Below are 17,771 nucleotides of genomic sequence, written 5' to 3'. Positions count from 1 at the left end.
CTTCCCCCAGCTTGGGTCGCAAAAAGCCTCATAGGGGTGTATGGCATTTTTTTCAGAGTTCCAGGTAATGGACACCCCTCCCATCCTGATCTGCACACAGTGGGGTAGGGTGGGCTGGTCCAGCACCCACTTGGGTTTGTTTTGAATCCACTCCTGCCTGGCCACTGACAGGGGCGGGCAGGCTGCAGGCAGGGGCTGCCGCAGGGGGCTGAAATCCCCTGCCACCGCTAGGAAGGGGCAGGTCAGAGGCTTCCCTTTGTACCGCGGGGTGCAAGCTTCCATTTTCTTTGCATCCTGCACCAGTGCCAACTCGTCTCAGCGCATCAAGCACTCACCTGCCTGGAGCGCTCGCTGGCCTCGCTGCTGGGGCCAGATGCGTGTCACTGAGCTTTCTCCACATCCACCTTCTCGCCCTCCCCTGATTTTTTCTCTTCATCTCTCCTCCTCCTTAAAACACCCCATCAAACTTCCTCCCTTCCTCCCCGCAACCTCTCAGCACCATGAGCTGAGCAGGCCTCTTGCTGGCTCCATGGTGAGTATTCTGGGGGGGCTGGAGTGCAATGCACTCTATGGGGGGAGAGGATGACTATGCCTGGCTGGCAGCATCTCGCTCCTTGCTCACATGAAGCCAAATTTGAGGAGACTTTGTAGCTCTGGCTCCCTTGCTATCCATTCAAAACGTGCCTGGGGGGGAGAAGATGTAATCTTTACCGGTGTTTCATATCCAGTGCTGGAGTTGTTTTAAACACACATGCTGCTGCTTCCCTGACAGCTAGGAAGGATTTCCTGCCATCGCTGAGCAGAGCTTAAAATCGATTTTGTTTGCTTTCCTTCCACTGCTCCTCTTTGCTCGGCTGGGCTGCGTAGCCGAGGCCCTGGTGTGCCTGGGGAGGGGAGAGGACATGGCATGATTTGTGTCGGATGGGCGAGCGCACTGTGGGAGCAAGGAGAAAGCAGGTGTCTGAAGTACCTTCTTTACGAGTAGTTTGGGATAAAGCAATGGTAGGGGAAGATTAAATGTAGGTTTTTACCTCCCAAATGGATGTCATGGGCATGCAAGGCAGAGGGCAAGGCATCCCATAGCTGGTCTCTTCAACAGTCGTGCCTGGGGTGGGAGAGCAGGACAGCTGCCCCGCCACCCTCCCGGAGGAGGCATTTCCAAGAGCTGGAAGGTGGCTAGTTTAATTTTTAGGAGAAAGGCAAGAAGCATGAGGCCCGCCAGCGGCCCAAAACACCCTCCCAGAGGACACCCGATTGCAAGGTGTTGACCCTCAGCGTAACGAGGGGCCCTTTCCTTCCAGCCTAAGCATCTCCCAGGGGAAAATCCTCCCTTGGGCTGGCCCGGAGGAGCATCCTCTCGCTAGAGGCTCCCGCCGGGCTGATTTCAGCCACCCCGAGCCCAGGCTGCTCCCGTCCCCGGCTGCCCCCGGGGGGTGCCCCCTCCTCCCCGTTCGCTCCTCCCCATCCCTAGCACCCTTTGCCCGCTCACCTCCCACCGCCCGGGCCCCTCGCACTTGCAGCTCGGGGAGGGATGCTCGGGGTGTGGGGGGGGTCCCTAGGAGGGGCCGGTCCGGGCGGGGCTGCACGGCCGAGCCGGGGCCGGGGCCGGTACCGGGGGCGGCGGCGGGGGCGGCGCGGTGCGGGCGGCGCCGCCCGGCAGATATAAGCGCGGTGCGCCGGGGCCCGGCGCCGGTGCTGCTGCCGGTACCGTCCTTTCCTGCCGGCTCCCTCCGCGCCGTCTGTCCGTCCCCCCGTCCGTCCGTCCATCTCCTCCCGCTTTGTTTTCTCGCTGTCCGCGGGCTCGGGCCCCCCACGCCGCTGCCACCCTGAAGTTTCTGGCGGTGCTGCTGGCGGCGGGCATGCTGGCTTTCCTGGGGGCCATCATCTGCATCATCGCCAGCGTCCACCCGGCCGGTACCGCCGCTCCCGCCGCCGTCCCCGCCGCCGACAATGACTCGGCCGCCGCCGCCCTCCTGCCCGCCGCCGACAAGGGGCTGGGAGCGCTGCACGGCCCCGCCGAGGCTCTGGCCAGCGCCGGGCCGCGCCTGCCGGGGGGGCCGCCGCCGCCGCCGCTCTTCAGCCGCTTCGTCTGCACGCCGCTGAGCGCCGAGTGCCCGGCCACCGGCCCCGGTACCGGCCCCGCCACCGGCCCCGGCCCCGAGGAGCTGCTGGCGCTGCGGAGCGCGGCGGCTCAGCTCCGCCGCACGGCGCTGGAGCAGAAGGAGCGGATCCGCATGGACCAGGAGACCATCCGGGAGCTCACCGGCAAGCTCAGCCGCTGCGAGGGCGGCCTGCGAACCCCCGCCGCCGCGCCCCCCGCCGCCGCCGCCGGGCTCCGCGCCGCCCCGCGCCCCGGCACCATGGGCCACCCCCCCGCCGAGCCGCCCGCTGTGCGGGAGCTGGAGGAGGCCGTCCGCGCCCTCCAGGACCGCATCGACCGGATAGAGGTGCGAGGGATGCTCCCGGGGGTCGGGGCGGGGAGGATGGTCCCGGGGGGATGCTCCCACACATGCCCTTCCCCGGGCCTGCAGCCACACACACCCCAAACCAGCTTGTCCCCCTCATGAGGATGCAGGAAGGTTGTCCTTGTCCTTGCTCTTCCCTGAGGTCTCTGCCCAGGGACAAGGGGCTCACCCTCAGCCCCCCTCTCATCCCTCCGTACTGGGTGGTCCCAAGGGGCCAGGGCTGCCCTGCTTTCCCCCGGTCTGCACCAAGATCGGGCACCTTGCTCGCCCTGTAGCACCCACCAAGGCCTCCACCAGAGCAGGTCGTCCGCTCGGGATCAGATCCTGCCCTTCAGCAGACAGGTAAATCCCATCCGATGCCATCGCAGTTACGAATGAGACTTCTCACATAGTAAAGCACGGTGCCGCCCACTGTGAGCCCAGTGCCCCTTCCCCACATGGTCCGTAGGAGCTGTAGAGAGAATGGGGCGGCTGGAGCCGCTCCCCGTGCCCATCACTGCGGCATCGGGCTGTTGGCACTGGGGATGCAGACCCTTGGTCTCCACTCTGTAGCAGCCATGCAGCGTGTGCCCAGCAGGCTCAGCCCTGGCCCAGCCGCAAGCCAGTGGCACCAAAGGCTGTACGGCGAGGTCTGGGATGGGGCCCATCATAGAGCGCACCTGTGCGTCGGTTTATTTGGGCTGATGTGGGCTTAGCAGTCACACGGACCTTGGCAGACTTTGCAGGATAGGGCTGGGGCAATAGTTTGGGCACGCAAAAGCTGCCAGAGGGGAGTTGTCTGGTTTCCCTGGGGGGTTTGCTCCAGATGTCCCATCTCTTCTGGAGGTTCTGTTGTCCCCTGAGGTCTGCTGGGAGTCAGAGCCTCCTGCAAGGAGCCTCCTGGAAGTCCTCAAGCTCCTTATCTCCCCATCTGGTTCCCTGTTTCCTCCTCCACTCCTTCCCAGAGTGGGGAGCTGGGAGCGGGGTCAGGCAGCACCCCAGGGGGTCCCTCTCCCCAGCTTTCCCCTTCTGCCCCCCTCACTACAGCCATGTGGGTGCAGTAGCAGCAGGCCACGGGTGGAAAATTCAGAGCCACTAATGTCACGGGCTGAGAAATGAGACAGAGTTTGTAATGGATGGAAATATGAACAGGTATAGAAAGACAGGGAAAGGCAAATAAACATGTGCACATGTGAAGGGAAAGAGCTGGAGACTGGCAGAAGCACCGGTCAGCTGCCAGGGTAATGCACACACACACACATGAAAACACACACAGAGGCACACCAGGCACATGTGGGGACAGGGGGGACGTGCAGCCCAGCTGAGCACAATGCCCAGAGTCCAATGCAGCCAAAGTGAGGGACGGAGCCACTCCAAAAGCCTGCTGTGACCCCAAACAAACAGGTTCCCACAAGCAGGATCACACAACTGGGCTAAGAAATGCATGTGCAGACAGTGGATGCACTCACCCAGAAATAAAGGGGGGAAAAAAATAAGCCCCCAAACACACATACCTGTGTGAGCATGAGGACCGGGCGATGCATGGAGGGACAGTGCCCAGCACATCAGTTTGAACCTTGGGGAGTATTGGGCCTTTAGCTGCTCTCTGGTCACACTCTCCCCCTTCCCCAAGGGGCTGCATCACCCGTGAGCTGCCCTGGCCCCTCTCCTGGGGTTTCTGGCGATCGCAGGAGGTTTGAGGTGGAGAAGGGTGAAGCTCACCAGGGCTGGAGCAGGCTCTTGTGTGCACCTGGGGAGCTTGAAGCGATGCTGGGTCAAGGCTCGCACACATACATAGTGAGGAGGAAGACAGGTGTTGCATCGCCAAAAATGTTCCCTTTCATGCTGCTGGGGACCCGAGGGTCCCAAGGGTACTCTGCAGGGGAGACGCAGCACCCCACGGCTCAGCAAGCCCTGATGGCTCAGGACATAGGGCAGCGTGTTGTGGGTGTGCTGGACTTTGGCTGCCCTGGCTCCAGCCTGCCATAACGTGCCACCTGGGCCAGCCTGGTGACAGCCACAGCCTGGCCAGCCAAGCCCTGGGGTCACACCTTGGCGGTGAGGCGAGTGCTGCCTGTGCTCCTCTCCCCAGCTTGCCTTTGCCCCTCCCTGTGTACGAGCAGACACCCCAGGGTGCTTGCATCTCCCATCCCATGCAGCTCCATCAGTCAGCCCTGGGAACCTTCCTGGGGTACCCCACGGCATGGGGGGCACCCCCAGCCCCAGCCGCTCTCCTAAAGGGAGGCAGTGATCCCCCCAGAAGGTGATCTGGACAGGCAGTGTGCCAGAGGCTCTGCAAAACCTGGCGGGAGGGAATGAAAGAGGAAACCCTGGCAAAGCCCGGGGTGGCTTAGTCTCAGGAGAGGGATGACACAAAATGCTGTGGGCCCCCCTTGAGAAGTCTGCGTCCCAGGGCACCTCCCGGCGGGTTTGCCGGCAGCAGGGATTACTGCTGGAGGCTCCGGAGCTGGGAGTGCAGGGAGGGGGCTGGTGGAAGATCGCTGATCTAATCCGGGAGCTCCTGGCCCCAGCTGTAAGGCATAACAAGATTTATTGATGTGCCAAAAAAACTATTAAGTCATTTGATTCTTAATTTTGGTGGCGTGGCAGCAGGGTTTGTCGGGGGGGGGGGAGGGGGTTGGAGGAAGGACCCCCACGGGCTTGCTCTTTGCCCCCTGCCATTTCAGCGGGAACAGGCGAGCACCAGCGTGGCGTTCACATAGGGACATCTTCCCTCACCTCCTCCTAACGCCCCCCCAAGGCATCACTCGCCCTTTCCTTGTGTGCAGCAGCCTGGCTGGGCTTTTTCCTCCTGGTTTTGAGGGGCCCCCCCTGCTCTCCACACGTGCTCACATCCGTATGCTCGGGTGCATCTTGGCACACAGAGATGGGGGGCCCAGATGCTCCTTTTCCACGCTTTTAATTACTATTGCAAATGGAAACGGAGTGGTTTCAGAGAGGGGAGGTAATTGCCTTGTCTGCCTGGGCTGTGCCGGAGTACAGATGTCCCTGTCCTCCCCATCATCCCTTGGAGGGGAGCAGAGCAGGAGAGGGGACAGCCTGATGGGCTCTATGGGGGACCTGGCCCCAGCAGAATCATAACAGCCTGTTTGCTCCTCAGCTGGCATCTGGCTGTGCTGGCTGAGCCATTGTGGCTCACGACCCGGCTGCTGACAGGAAACCCTCAGGTATGGGCACGGGAATGGGAGCAAGCTGGCTGCCTCCCTCCTGCTTCCATCTCCGGCAGATTGGGGATGGAGAGCCCCAAATCATGACAGCCCCAGGCCCCGAGCGAGGTTTGAGGGGGATGGGATCAGCAGTAAGCTCTCCTCTTGCAAGGAGGAGGAGGGAAAGGCTGAGGCATCCCTGCTCGCCCCCCACCCCGAGCAGTTCCTCCTGGAGTTTAATGACTGCTGAGCTCCTGCTTGGGTCCAAAAAGGTGGCAGGATCCAAAAAAACCTGGTGTGGTGGGTGTGCCATCCCATGGCAGTGAGCATCCCACGGCAGCAGCCATGGATGGGCTGTGGGCAGGCTGGGAGGCCGCGGTCAATGCGGGGAGGACTCGTGGGTCTGAGGAAGGGGATGGAGCCACTGTGTGCACACACCCAGCTTGGCATCGTGATCCCTGGGATGTGCTGGGACATCATCCCGCAGGCATCATCCCACAGTCCTGCCCTCCCCATCTCAGCAGCTAAGGTGGGCACTCGCGTGCCGGCAGCTGAGGGGGAGCGGCGGGGCCCAGATTTGCTGGTGCATTAGTAAATGAGCTCTGATCTCCTTACATAAATCAAAGTGCATTTGCCGACCGAGGGCTACAGCCTGAGTGAGCACACACCAACGTGTAGCCCCCTGCCCCTGCCTCCCCCTCCCCACCCCCCCGCCAGCTGCTGACATTTAGCGTGATTAATATTACCTGGCATCTTTCAATCTTTTTTGCCGACTCTGGTGGCCAAAACGTGTCGAGCAAGCCTCCCCCGCACCCGCTGCCCACTCCCCTGCTGCCTGCATGGAGGCAGATGGAAAGCCTGCCGAACAGCCAGGGAGAAGGCGCTTTCCCCCCACCTCCATCTCCCCTCCCCAAAGGTCACCGGTAGATAACAGCTGCACATCTAGCATTAATAATTTTGCAAATAATTTGATTTGGGAGAAAGATGCTTGAGCAGCAGCTTGCTGATGAGGAGGATGGTTAGGGGATGCAGCCCAGCCCCGCACTGAGGGGATCACCTGGCCCATCCCCGCTGTGGGGGGTGGGATGGGGAGGTCCAGTCTCCTGTCCAGCTGTGGTCTGGCTGCGGGCATGAGGATGGTGTCTGCTGGGATGCTCCTGGGATGATGGGGTGGCCCCCAAACTCTGCCGGATGAGGGTACCAGCTGCATCCCTCGCCAGGAGGAACATGGCGTCAGCAATGGTTCAGGTGGCCACATGGGTCTGACTGTCAGCGCCCTGACTGCCGGGTCTGGGGAGAGATGGAGAGAGAGATGGAGGGGGAAAAACTCAGGAAGGGGGAAGGAACTGAGCAAAAGGGGAGAGACAGCGTGTGTGTGTGCGTGGAGGGGAGCATCAGGAGGAGATGCTTCGAAGCCAGAGAAATTAAAAAGCCATAGGGAGAAAAGTTACAGGGGGAAGAAAATAGCAGCAGGGAGAAAAGCAGGAGGAAGGGGGAGGAAAAAAAACCACTCAATCACTATTGAATAATGTAGGGCAGGCTATCAGGGGCTAGCAAGAGTGACAAAAGCTCCCAGCCTTTTCTTTTTTCGTCATTAACAGATGGAGCCATGCATGAAAGTAGGAACGTAGGCTCCAAACCCGCAGCTCGAGCAATCAAAGCGTGAGGCAGACAGGAGCGTGCCAGCCTCCACCACAGCCAGGCGGCTTGATGGGATGAGAAAAGCTCCTAGAGCCCACAGGATGTGGACAAAGAGGCAAAGCCATCCCCATCCCACCTGTGTTTCCCCCACCAACACAGCCAGCTCCACTTGGATACGAGCACACGCAGCCCTGGGAAGATGAGAATTAACCTTTCCACTCGCCTCTCCTTCCCTCCTGCCACCCCTACCCTGCCTTTCAGCCGGCTGCACTAGTGGGTCCCCAAGACGTGCCCCCCACCCTGAAAAAGGGCTAAAGCCCCTTCCCCGTTGGCCAATCTCTCCCTGTTTTACGGAGACCAAAGACAGGATGTCATTTGCCAGGTGCTTTTACCTTCCCAGAGAGGTTTTGTTCTCGGTGAGAGCAACCCCAGTGCTGCCAGAGCAAGCCAGCAGTGAGAGCTGGCCTTTGGTCAGGGGTGGCAGATGTGCCCTACACAACCTCTATTTCCTTGGTGGGTTTTGGTGCTCTGTGTTGGTTTTCTTCACAAAACCTGTGGGTTTGCCCCAGCAGACCCCACTGGAGGCTCTTCCAGACCCCGGGGCATCACAGCCTCCCTCTTCTTTGCAGCCTGAGTGTGTTGCTGTCCCATGCAGGGCTGTTTGTGCTCACACCAACACCATCTTTTAACTTTCCCTCTCCCTGCTACCTTTTCCCTGCTGTTCCTATCCACCAAGGTTACATCCTGCCCAGCCAACCACAGCTTTTCTCTGGCCTTCCCCTCCCCTTTGTTGTTCACGATGGACAGCAAAGATTGGGGGTGACAATGGCAGGCATTCCCCCCCTTCATCTTTGTGTGCATGATCATCAGGTCCTGTCCATCCTGGAAAAGTGGGATATAGGGAAGAAGAAAAAGCTGGAAGCCACAACCATAGATGAGCATGGTGACCTCCTCCAGGCCAGCTCTGAGGCTGGGGGGAGCCTATCCAGATCAGCAGGAATGGGATCACCATGTGTCCCACCAGCACAAGCCATGTGAATGTCCAGGGCTGAAGCAGCCATGCAGACACCTCTCAGTGCTGGAGCAGCCATGGTGGCCCCTGCTTTGGCCTCTGCCAGACCAAAGGAAGGTCTGGCAGCACAGAGAAGGTGGTGACCATCTTTCCAAGCCCATGGCAAAGAGCCTAATGCCCCAAGGACGTGGGGAAGGGTGAGGGCTGCTATTTATGGAGAAACCCCAGGAGCGTGGCAAAGGGCCACCTTCTCCCTTACAGCCTGGTTTTCTTCCAGCTGGGATGGGGTCTCCCAGTGAGGTGGAATCTGGGATCTTTGCAGGGTGTAGAGTAGCAGCTGGGAGCATCTTCGCCAGGTGCCAGGTTTTGGATCAGCCAAGGGAAGAGTTTTGGTCTGGGTTTCAAACCTGATGGGACAAGACACGCTCAATGCAGCCAAGTGATGGGTCATGTCTTGAGGACCAGAGATACAATGGCCTGGCCACTGGCTCCACTTCTCTGTGGGATGCGATGGCCTAGGAGAGGCTGGCTTACACATATGGAGAGCTACCTGCTCAACCTGGCATGCATGCACGCACCCCTGTGTGCCGGCTGAGCTGGGCTAAGAGGATTACAGCCCCATTATGTGATGTTACCGTGGCGGCTGTGGTCAGGCAGTCTCACGAGTGGTGGGGGTGGAGGTCCGAGCTCCTTCCTACGTTGGTCCCTTCTCATGGGAAGCTGCGCATGGGAGCAGAGCCAAGGGATGACCTGAGTGTCCGAGCGTCCCATCCTTGCTCTGTCTCTGAAGCAGCAGAAAGTCATTAAGAGCAGACAAGCTTCATTTCACAGTAACAAACTCAATGGGGGCTCTGAGAGGGGAGGTACAAAGTCATCTGGAGGCTCTTAGAGAAGACCTGCCTGCGGATGTGGGGTTGTAGTTTCAGCACTCCCCACAGTGGTGCAGGCTGGGCATGTCCTTATTTAACCTCTTATGGTGACAGCGTGCGAATTTTCTCTTTTCTCTCTCCTTTCTTCCCCTGTTGTGGCTGATGCTGAGTGCAGCAGGAGCTGCCAGCCCGCACCAACGGCTCAGTGCCCACCACCCCAGCACTCACCCGTGACGCCCTCCACACCAAGATGGAGCAGCTGGAGGAGCAGCTTCTCTCCAAGATCCTGACCCTGCAGAAGGAGCGCCAGGCTGCCAACACCGACCGCAGCCAGCAGCAGCACGACATCGAGAAGGAGCTGAACTTCCTCCAGAACCGGGTGACGGAGCTGGAGCACGGTGAGTCCTGCCCAATGGGGATGGAAGTGGTGCAGGGGGGTCCCTACCCCAAGGTCCATCTCCAGGATTGCCCCAGGACAGGCCACCCTCATCCCAATGATGGATGCTGACCCTTCTCTCTCCTCACCATCCTCGGCATGCAGGACCACCGGGCTATAGCCCTCCCGACGCCTTCAAGGTGACCATCCCAGTGCAGAACAACTACATGTATGCCCGCATGAAGAAGAGCCTGCCAGAGCTCTATGCCTTCACCATCTGCATGTGGCTGAAGTCCAAGGCCCTGGCAGGGCTCGGCACCCCTTTCTCCTACTCTGTCCCAAGCCAAGCTAATGAGATCGTGCTGCTGGAGTGGGGCACCAACCCCCTGGAGCTGCTCATCAATGACAAGGTCAGCTTTGGGACCAAGGGAGGGAAGCTGTGCTCTTATCTCCCCTGCTTCAACCCCCATGGGAAATGATGCTCCTGGGGGTACCGGTGTGGGGGAGCTGGGAGGAAGGGGCCCGGGGTGGAGGGGCAAGGCAGGAGGATGAGGAGCATTGTGAGGATGGCTCACCGGCATGGATTTTGAGAGGGAGAAGCAGCACATCAGGATGCTGTAGAATTTGGGGTGCCACCACTGTGGGTGTGCGCCGCTTGCTCTACAAGGGGCTGGGGGGACAGCAGGGTCCCCCAGCAGTCCCACCGAGTGCTGGGCTCTTGCTCGTCTCATGAAGGTCGCCCAGCTGCCGCTGAGCCTGAAGGACAAGGCCTGGCACCATGTCTGCGTGGCGTGGACCACCCGGGACGGCAAGTGGTCTGCATACCAGGATGGCGAGCAGCGGGGCGCCGGCGAGAACCTGGCCTCCTGGCATGCCATCAAGCCCCAGGGTGTCATTATCCTGGGCCAGGAGCAGGTATGTGCCAGCCCGACACTGAGAGCTGCTGGTTCGCATCACTCTGGTGTGAAGGCGTTTGGGGGGGTAGCCCCCAAATGGGGCGAGGGTAAGGGGTGGCACGGGCAGGACCACTCAGCACGGCACACTGGCAGCTTGGGTGAAGACTCTCCTGCCTGCTAATCTGACTTCCCGGTAGGCCACGTGCGCTCATCATCTTCTCCTCTTACCTATCTCCAACCCTCTGTCCCCCATTCACTCCCCACCTTGTCTTCTTGCATCTGCCCCACAGGTCCATCCTCTCCCCTCCTTGCCTTCGGGCATCTCGCTCCACTTCTCCCAAAACTTCTCCCTCTCCCCCTTGCTCTGTTTGCCCACTGGATGCATGTTCCTTCTCCTGTCCCCATCCCTGCCCCATCACCTCTCTTGCTCTTTCCTAGGACACACTGGGCGGCCGCTTTGACGCCACACAGGCCTTTGTTGGGGAGCTGGCGCAGTTCAGCGTGTGGGACCACATGCTGGCGCCGGCAGAGATCCTGGGCTTGGCCAACTGCACTTCCCACCTCCAAGGCAACGTGATCCAGTGGGACGACCAGGCGGTGGAGGTCTTTGGGGGCGCCAGCAAGGGGGGCTTCGCTGCCTGTGAGGAAGGGAGGAAGGCATGAGCGGCTCCTTGCCCCCTCCCCAGCACCGAGGAGCCCAGTGGCAGCCCTGAAAGCAGGGAGCCCCTTTTTCCCCTCCCAGACTGCCGAGCCTTGCCAGGGTGATGCTCGAGCACCCCTTGCTGGCATCCTGGGAGGGAGGGGCGGCACCTGGCAGCCTCCCTCTTGCCCCCATGCTGGTGGTGTGGCTTGTCCGCCCTCCCAGCACACCTGCCCCTGGGTCTCACCTTGCCCTGCTTCTGTTCAGAAGGACCTTGCCATACCCACAGGCGTCTCTGGTATGGCGAGGATCCCCACCTTGTCAGCCCCAACAGGGACTGGGAAGGAAACCTCCATCCACCTCGAGCATGGTCCAGCCTTGGTGGGATGCCAGCGTGCAGGCACCCCCCAAGCACATCCCCTTTCCTTATTTATTTCTAGTGCCCTGCTACATAGTTTTGTAAGCCCGTACTCCAAATGAGCCCAAAGGCTTGGCCAGGAGCATCTTCTCCTCCAGTCCCATCCCCTCTTCTCCTCCTGCCCTGGTTTTTCAAGTGTGGCCCAGGGAGGCCAAGGGAGGATGGTGGAGGGTCGGCAGGGCAGTGGTCCCCCCCACGCCCCTTCCCCTGCCTCCACTGCCTGTTCAGGCAGGGCGGCTGCCTGAGGGGAGTCAGGCTTTTGAGGCAGAGGGAAGCACAGTGTCCACCCCACCCCCCCATGCTGCGGGGTCAGTTGGCCACTGAGGGAAGCGGGGAAAGGGAAAGCACCTCCCCCATCCCTGGCCGAGGGGGAGAGAGTGCAGCACTGCTGTTGAAGGCAGCAAAAGTAAGAAAAAAGGAGACAGAGGATGGTGGTGGTCAGAGGAGCCCTGCTGTCCATCTCCCGGCCTTTTGGGTGCTGCATTGGGTTGCTGCCCTTGCCTCCACCTGGGTCCCCTGCTTTCAGCTGCTCCCGGCCAGGGATGGGGCCACCGCTGGCCCTGGAACTGGGAGGGCGATGGGGTGGGCTGGTATTTTCCCTGTGGAGTGCCTGAAAATACGCTGTTTCCACACCACGTGGTCACCAACGTCTCAAACCGTGAGAGTGTGTGTGTGTGTCTGGGGTGGGGAGGGTTATTTCGGGGGTCTCATGGTTGCTCAATGCGATGTCCAGCTTCCAGTGCTCCCCCTACCCCAAGTCCCACTTTGCGCTTTCGGTGACAGCTGCCCCCACGCCCAGGGAAAGCGAAGCAGGCAGAGGGGACAGCCCCGCCATCCAGCATCGCCCCCCGGCAGGGTCCCCGCTGGCAGCGGGCAGCTCAGCCTGCCGGGGGGGGGATGCAGCGGGGACGGGGTGCAGCCCTTGTGCCAAGTGGGAAACACTGTGACCTTCCTGCACCCAGCCGAGCTGCCCCCTCTTCCTCGCTCGCTCACGCGCTTTCTCTAATGCACGTTCGTGAAAGGGGCCCCTGAAGTGCGCCCGTGTTGGGACATTTCTTTTGTAAAGCTGATCGTGAACAATAAACGTGATGTTTTCTGTTCAAGCCTCCCATGGAGTGTGAGGTCGCTGCGGGGGCAGAGGGGACCAGCCAGCCCAAGCCGAGGTGTCCTTCCCCGGGATGCTCAGGGTGGCGTCCCTGGAGGGAGATGACCGGGCCCGCAGCTGCATAGCTGGCATTACAGAAATATCATCGCAAGGGTCTGGGTATTGTTGCCCCAGGGTAGGTGGTGGTGTCACAATTTGGCCACCTCTCATCTACCCAGTCATGGAGCAGCATGGGGTACAGGCTGCTGCCGGGGGGTTGGGGGAAGCACCTCTCCACAGAGGAGGAACCCCCATCCCAACAACAGGGAAGCAGAAACCAGTGGGAAATCACGACCTTCAGGTCAGACCGAGATGGCAAAGAGCTCATATCGGGTATAAATCTAACTGAGTACCAATAATGAGTTCCTGGCCTAGCTAAGCACAAGGTGGTTATTACTCTCACTTTACTCTCAGCACCGCTCTTAGAGCCACCTATTCTGGAGCAACCAGGTCTGGCCAGGTCTGCACGATGCTTTGCCCCTTGGTAGGTCCTGTCCCTCCTAGGAAAGAAACAACCTCCCCAGTATTTGGGGAAAACAGCATAAAGCCAGAGGACTCAGTTTTCCCCAGGGGCCTGCCATTGCTGCCATTCTGGTGGGGTCTCCTCACATCATCCCCCAGCTCCCACTTCTTCTGGAGGGTATTTAAGGCTATAAAACAAAGTCTTTGGGCTCTCACCTTCAGCCCTTCAGCACATCTCCTCAAAGTTGAGGGGATTTTAAAGAAACAAATAACTATGAGTACATACTTCAGTTGGAGCACATGCTCAAGGGCTTTGTTGAGCTGTAGACTCACCCCAAAATCATTAAGAGGAGGGGGTTCAACAGGTGACCTCTGCTTGTGTGCCCAAATAACAGCAGCATAATTAGGAAGGACAGTGCTTTTTAGAGGAGGAAATGTCCAAAACTATTGCTGGGTTTGCAGACTTAGGAGGAGGTGAAATGGGGGGGGGATTGGTCCAGAAGACCCTCCTATTAAAGCTGCAGGAGTCCTGTGAGGGAGCTTTTAGGGCTGCCAGCCAAGGCAGAAGACATGCGGGAGGATGAACAAGGATGGAAACAGCCTGGCCGCTGGTGTAGGCTATTGGCATAAAACCCATCTCCTCCAGAGCCCGGAAACTCAGCCCACGCCAAAATCTGTGTAAATCCCTCTCAGAAAAGCAGAAACAAAGGGGACACCAGGATATGTTTGGGTAGGGACTTCAGTGCTGCCCTCCGCCTCCCTGGCAGGTGATGCTGGCGTGATCCCAACCCCAGCCATGTCCCCGGGACGTGTGGATCTGTCACTTCTGGGACGGGAGAAAGAGGGGAGCCCAGCAGCACAGCTTCTGCCAGGGCAACCTCCTCTCCCCCTAGAGGTTCACAGTCAGTTGGGCAGACCAGGGGGGACACAGGGAAACTTGATATAATTTATCCAGACATTTCAGAAGCTTACGGCAAACGCCTCCGTATAAGGCTCTTCAGGAACTGAAGGCATTATGGAGTGATTAGAAACTGGCTGGGAGACAGAAAATCAAGAACAGGAATAAATATTTGATTTCCATCCTGCCCTGGCTCTCTGTGGGAAGCAGCGGCTTCTTCTCACCCATCTGGGGAGGAGGAGAGCAAGACGGGACAATTTATTTTTGGTAAACCAAGCCTTGCAAGAGCTGCAAACCTGTGACAGGGCTTAAAAAGTGGAGGAGACAACAAATCAATGGCATTGCTGGCTGGAAGGAGTAATTACAATGACTTACACATATTGCTTGCTTCTAAATTAACCAGGAGCACTCAGGAGAAAGCCCTGAGTCTCCCTAAGGGCAGCTGGTTGGAAAACAACACGTCGCACACAGAAGAGACGAGGAACAAAAAAGTCACCCTTAGGAGGTTAAAGAAGGAAAATTTTAATGACAGCAAGAAGGTTTTGTGGTTGGGGTAGGTTTGCTCAGCTGGGATGCTGTGTTGTGTCCAGATACCTAAGATGGAAGGGGAAAGAAATGGAGGAAACTCAAGAGGTGGGCAGAGCAGAGGCAGGGGCACCGTCGGGCTATGGCGGTTCAGCAGGGCTGGCACAAGAGGAGATGGTGGGGGAGACAGGCGGTGTGATGGATATCACCTACATGCTCTCCTCTATTTCCCCACCACGGGGCAGTTAGCACGCTTCGAGAGGAGGAAAGGGACTGCCAGTTTCCCTTCCTAATCCACAGGACTCGCTGCTGCAGGGCTTTCTGCAGGCCAAGGGCTTAGCTAGGCTCACCCCCACCCCACACAGAGCTTTGTCCTGCAGTGAAGAACAGGTCAAACCTGGCAACAGGAAACCTTCAGGCCTGATGGCTATTATCAGGTTTGAAAAGAAAACACTGCAACTCCTGACCCCCTCCAGCCCCTGCCCGGCTTTCTGGAGGGCACCACGAGCCATGCAGGCACTGCCCCCCCCGGGGACACAGGCAGCCCTAGGAGCCCTGCCCCAGGGTGGACTCTGGGGAGCTCCTGTGCTCCCTGACACCTGTGGCCTCGGCTTTGAGCTTGGAGGTCATGGCTCCCTATGGCATGTCAACCTCCTGGCCCCTCGAACCAAGTCAAGCCAGCCTGTACTTTGTCCCCAGGAGGTAACACTTCCAAAGCATGCATTACTCCCACTGCCCTAGCAATGGGGGGCTGCATTAATTGCCTTCCTGCGCCTCCCCATCCTGTCGGGAGCCTCCTCTGCTCCCTCCCAGAGCCAGGAAGGCTCATTAAGAGTCATGTGGCGCTCACATGGGGAACATGCCGTGCTTCCAGAGCATCTGGCACAGGAACGGCCCCCACATGGCTGCTACTGCTGCAGTAGCAGCCCTTACTAGAGGTAGTAGCTATGGGATCACGCGTGTGCCACTGCCTTGCCCAGCAGACCACGGGATCTGGCTGTCCCAAAGCAGGTTGCTCTCTCCACCGGAGCAGAGGGACAGGCTGCTTTCAGCTGCCACCTGTTCTCACACACCAGCATCCCCGGCTCTGCCTTCCCTCAGCTCAACACAACATCACGGTGCTCTGATCCCAGCAAAACACAGCTTCAGCATTCCCATGGGGCCTCCTGAGTGCTTCTCCTGCCTCCAGAGAGCTGCGACCATATTACCCACCCTGGGCCAGCTGTAGGGCAGACCTTGGTGTGTCCCAAGTCCCCAGCCCGGGCTCTCTGGTACTACCCAAGGTGGTGTGGAGCAGCGCCCAGCCCCTGGGTTGCGGCCAACAGGCAGAACAGCAATCTCTAGCCTCCTGCTTTATCGCAGAGAGGAGACGGGCCACACCAGGGTCTGTGACCATGGGAACGATGGGGAAGTCCCAAAACCTGGCCAGAAGAGGCCAAGAAAAGAGAAAGTCTGTGGGTGCCCTCCACCTGATGACAAGTCAGCCTGCTGTCCAGTATCCTTCTACTGTCAACGATGGAGATGGCTAAAAGAAAGCGTGGGGCAGTACATATATTATATAGACATATATTTTGCAGTTGGTGGTTACATTTCTGTTTCTCAGCTAAGGAGTACAATACAATCTAATGTCAGGTGGCAAATAGCACTTCTTTTTTTATTGCATTTCACCATGGTTGCCAAAGGCAAAGGGCTGAAAGAGTTTCCCTCTGTGCTTCGTGGCGAATAAGAAAGGACCAGCCAGAGCAGAGCAACGATTACAGTTCCTTAAAGATACAGAGGGGCAAACTGGACCCTTGCTCCGGACTCTCCTCCACCTACAGACAGGCACCTGGCCACTCAGTATGGAAACTAAAGACCAGGTGATGTGAAGCCAGCCATGCAGCTGCCTTTCACGCTAGCAGCTAAGGGACCGGTATGTGTCAGCTATTGTAGGCCCTTCAAGGTTTTGGCTTGTGGTGCTGTAGAGAGGCAGCCCACAGAAACCCTGTCCAGAAACAAACTGTCTGCATTTTGCTAAGCCATAGCAGATGGGGACAGGCAAACGGGATGGCCTCCTTCCTCAGGAGGCATCTCCATCTTGCAGCCCCACGGTATCATGCACCACACACAAAAAACATGGCGTTCCTATCTTTGGGGCCTGTGCAGTTTTGGGTTTAGCCATTTTTCCTTAGCTTTTCAGCTAGGAACCTCTGATGAATAATCCTTACAACCAGTCCCAGCATTTCCTGAGGGAAACACTCCCTGGGGATACATTGATCAAAACCAAAGCACATTTAATTGAACCCAGAATCACATACGCATGCGTGCTCTGCCCCCCCCCCCCCCCCCCCCCAACACAGGCATACACACACAAACACACCAGCTTGTGCCAACTCGCTGCTTAGTAGCAAAAGTGGGTGAACTACATAGGGATTAAAGCATTAAAAAAACCACAGCAAAAATACGATTCTTGGATTCTTGAAAGCGCTGTGTCCCCAGAGAGATTAGAGTAGCTGCCTGGAGATAAAGTAACGATGATGGAAAGATCTTCCTCGCAGAGATTCTATTCCTAATTATCTTCTCTGAAAAAAAAATCTCCCAGCTTTTATCTGTCTCTGACAAATTTAGCTCTGTGCCTGCTTCACTGCAAGAGGCCAACGCTTGCCGAAAGGAGGAAGGAGAAGGAATCGGCGTATGAGGTAGGAGTGGTAGGAGAACAAGGGAGACAGGAGGCAGCACTTCATTTCTGTCACCACCAGCGCCGAAGGCAAAGACGAATCATCACTGCAGCGTTGTTTTTCCAAGCCCAAAGACAGCTTTGCTGCCTCCACCACTTTGTCAGGCAACCGACAATCAGGAGGTCTGATTCACTGTTACACCACCAAAAGAGACAAGATATTCCCCCTATGGTTATAGGGCAGGTGGGGGTGAGGGAAGAGGACTTCACGAACTGGTAGGAGCAGGAGAGTGCCCAGCTTGTTCCTCCCCCACTCTTTTCCTTCTCAGACAGCTAGAAAGCAATTATTCTTTCAGCAGACAGACAGTAATGAGGACATTTCAAACATACACCAGCCAGAAGACTGCATGAAAGATCAGACCCAGATGAGCCACCCTGCAAGACAAGGACGGGCCCTGATGGAAACCCAGGCATCAAGCCCAGCAGCTAAGGCTTTGCACAGGAGAAGTCTTTTCCCTCAGTCTTATCCTGGGGCTTGCAGCTTCTTCACCTGTATTAATTTCAGACAAATACAATCCTAGACCCACAGGAAACTGTTAAGCCCTGGTTTAGAGGCAATCAGT

The 17,771-nt window shown here is 58.3% G+C and overlaps 1 protein-coding gene across 1 annotated transcript; it reads left to right on the top strand.

Annotated features, from left to right (window-relative positions):
* The first annotated feature begins 1,590 nt into the window (after positions 1-1,590).
* On the top strand, positions 1,591-12,566 carry NPTXR (neuronal pentraxin receptor). The gene is made up of 5 exons (XM_074826676.1): positions 1,591-2,447; positions 9,309-9,531; positions 9,675-9,919; positions 10,245-10,424; positions 10,844-12,566. Exons 1-5 carry the CDS (start codon positions 1,860-1,862, stop codon positions 11,066-11,068), a joined length of 1,461 nt encoding a protein of 486 aa, XP_074682777.1. The 5' UTR covers positions 1,591-1,859; the 3' UTR covers positions 11,069-12,566.
* Positions 12,567-17,771: the final 5,205 nt, after the last annotated feature.

Source organism: Strix aluco, chromosome 5 (assembly GCF_031877795.1).
Source record: "Strix aluco isolate bStrAlu1 chromosome 5, bStrAlu1.hap1, whole genome shotgun sequence".
Lineage (NCBI taxonomy): Eukaryota > Metazoa > Chordata > Aves > Strigiformes > Strigidae > Strix > Strix aluco.
This window is presented reverse-complemented; position numbering and strand designations above follow the sequence as displayed.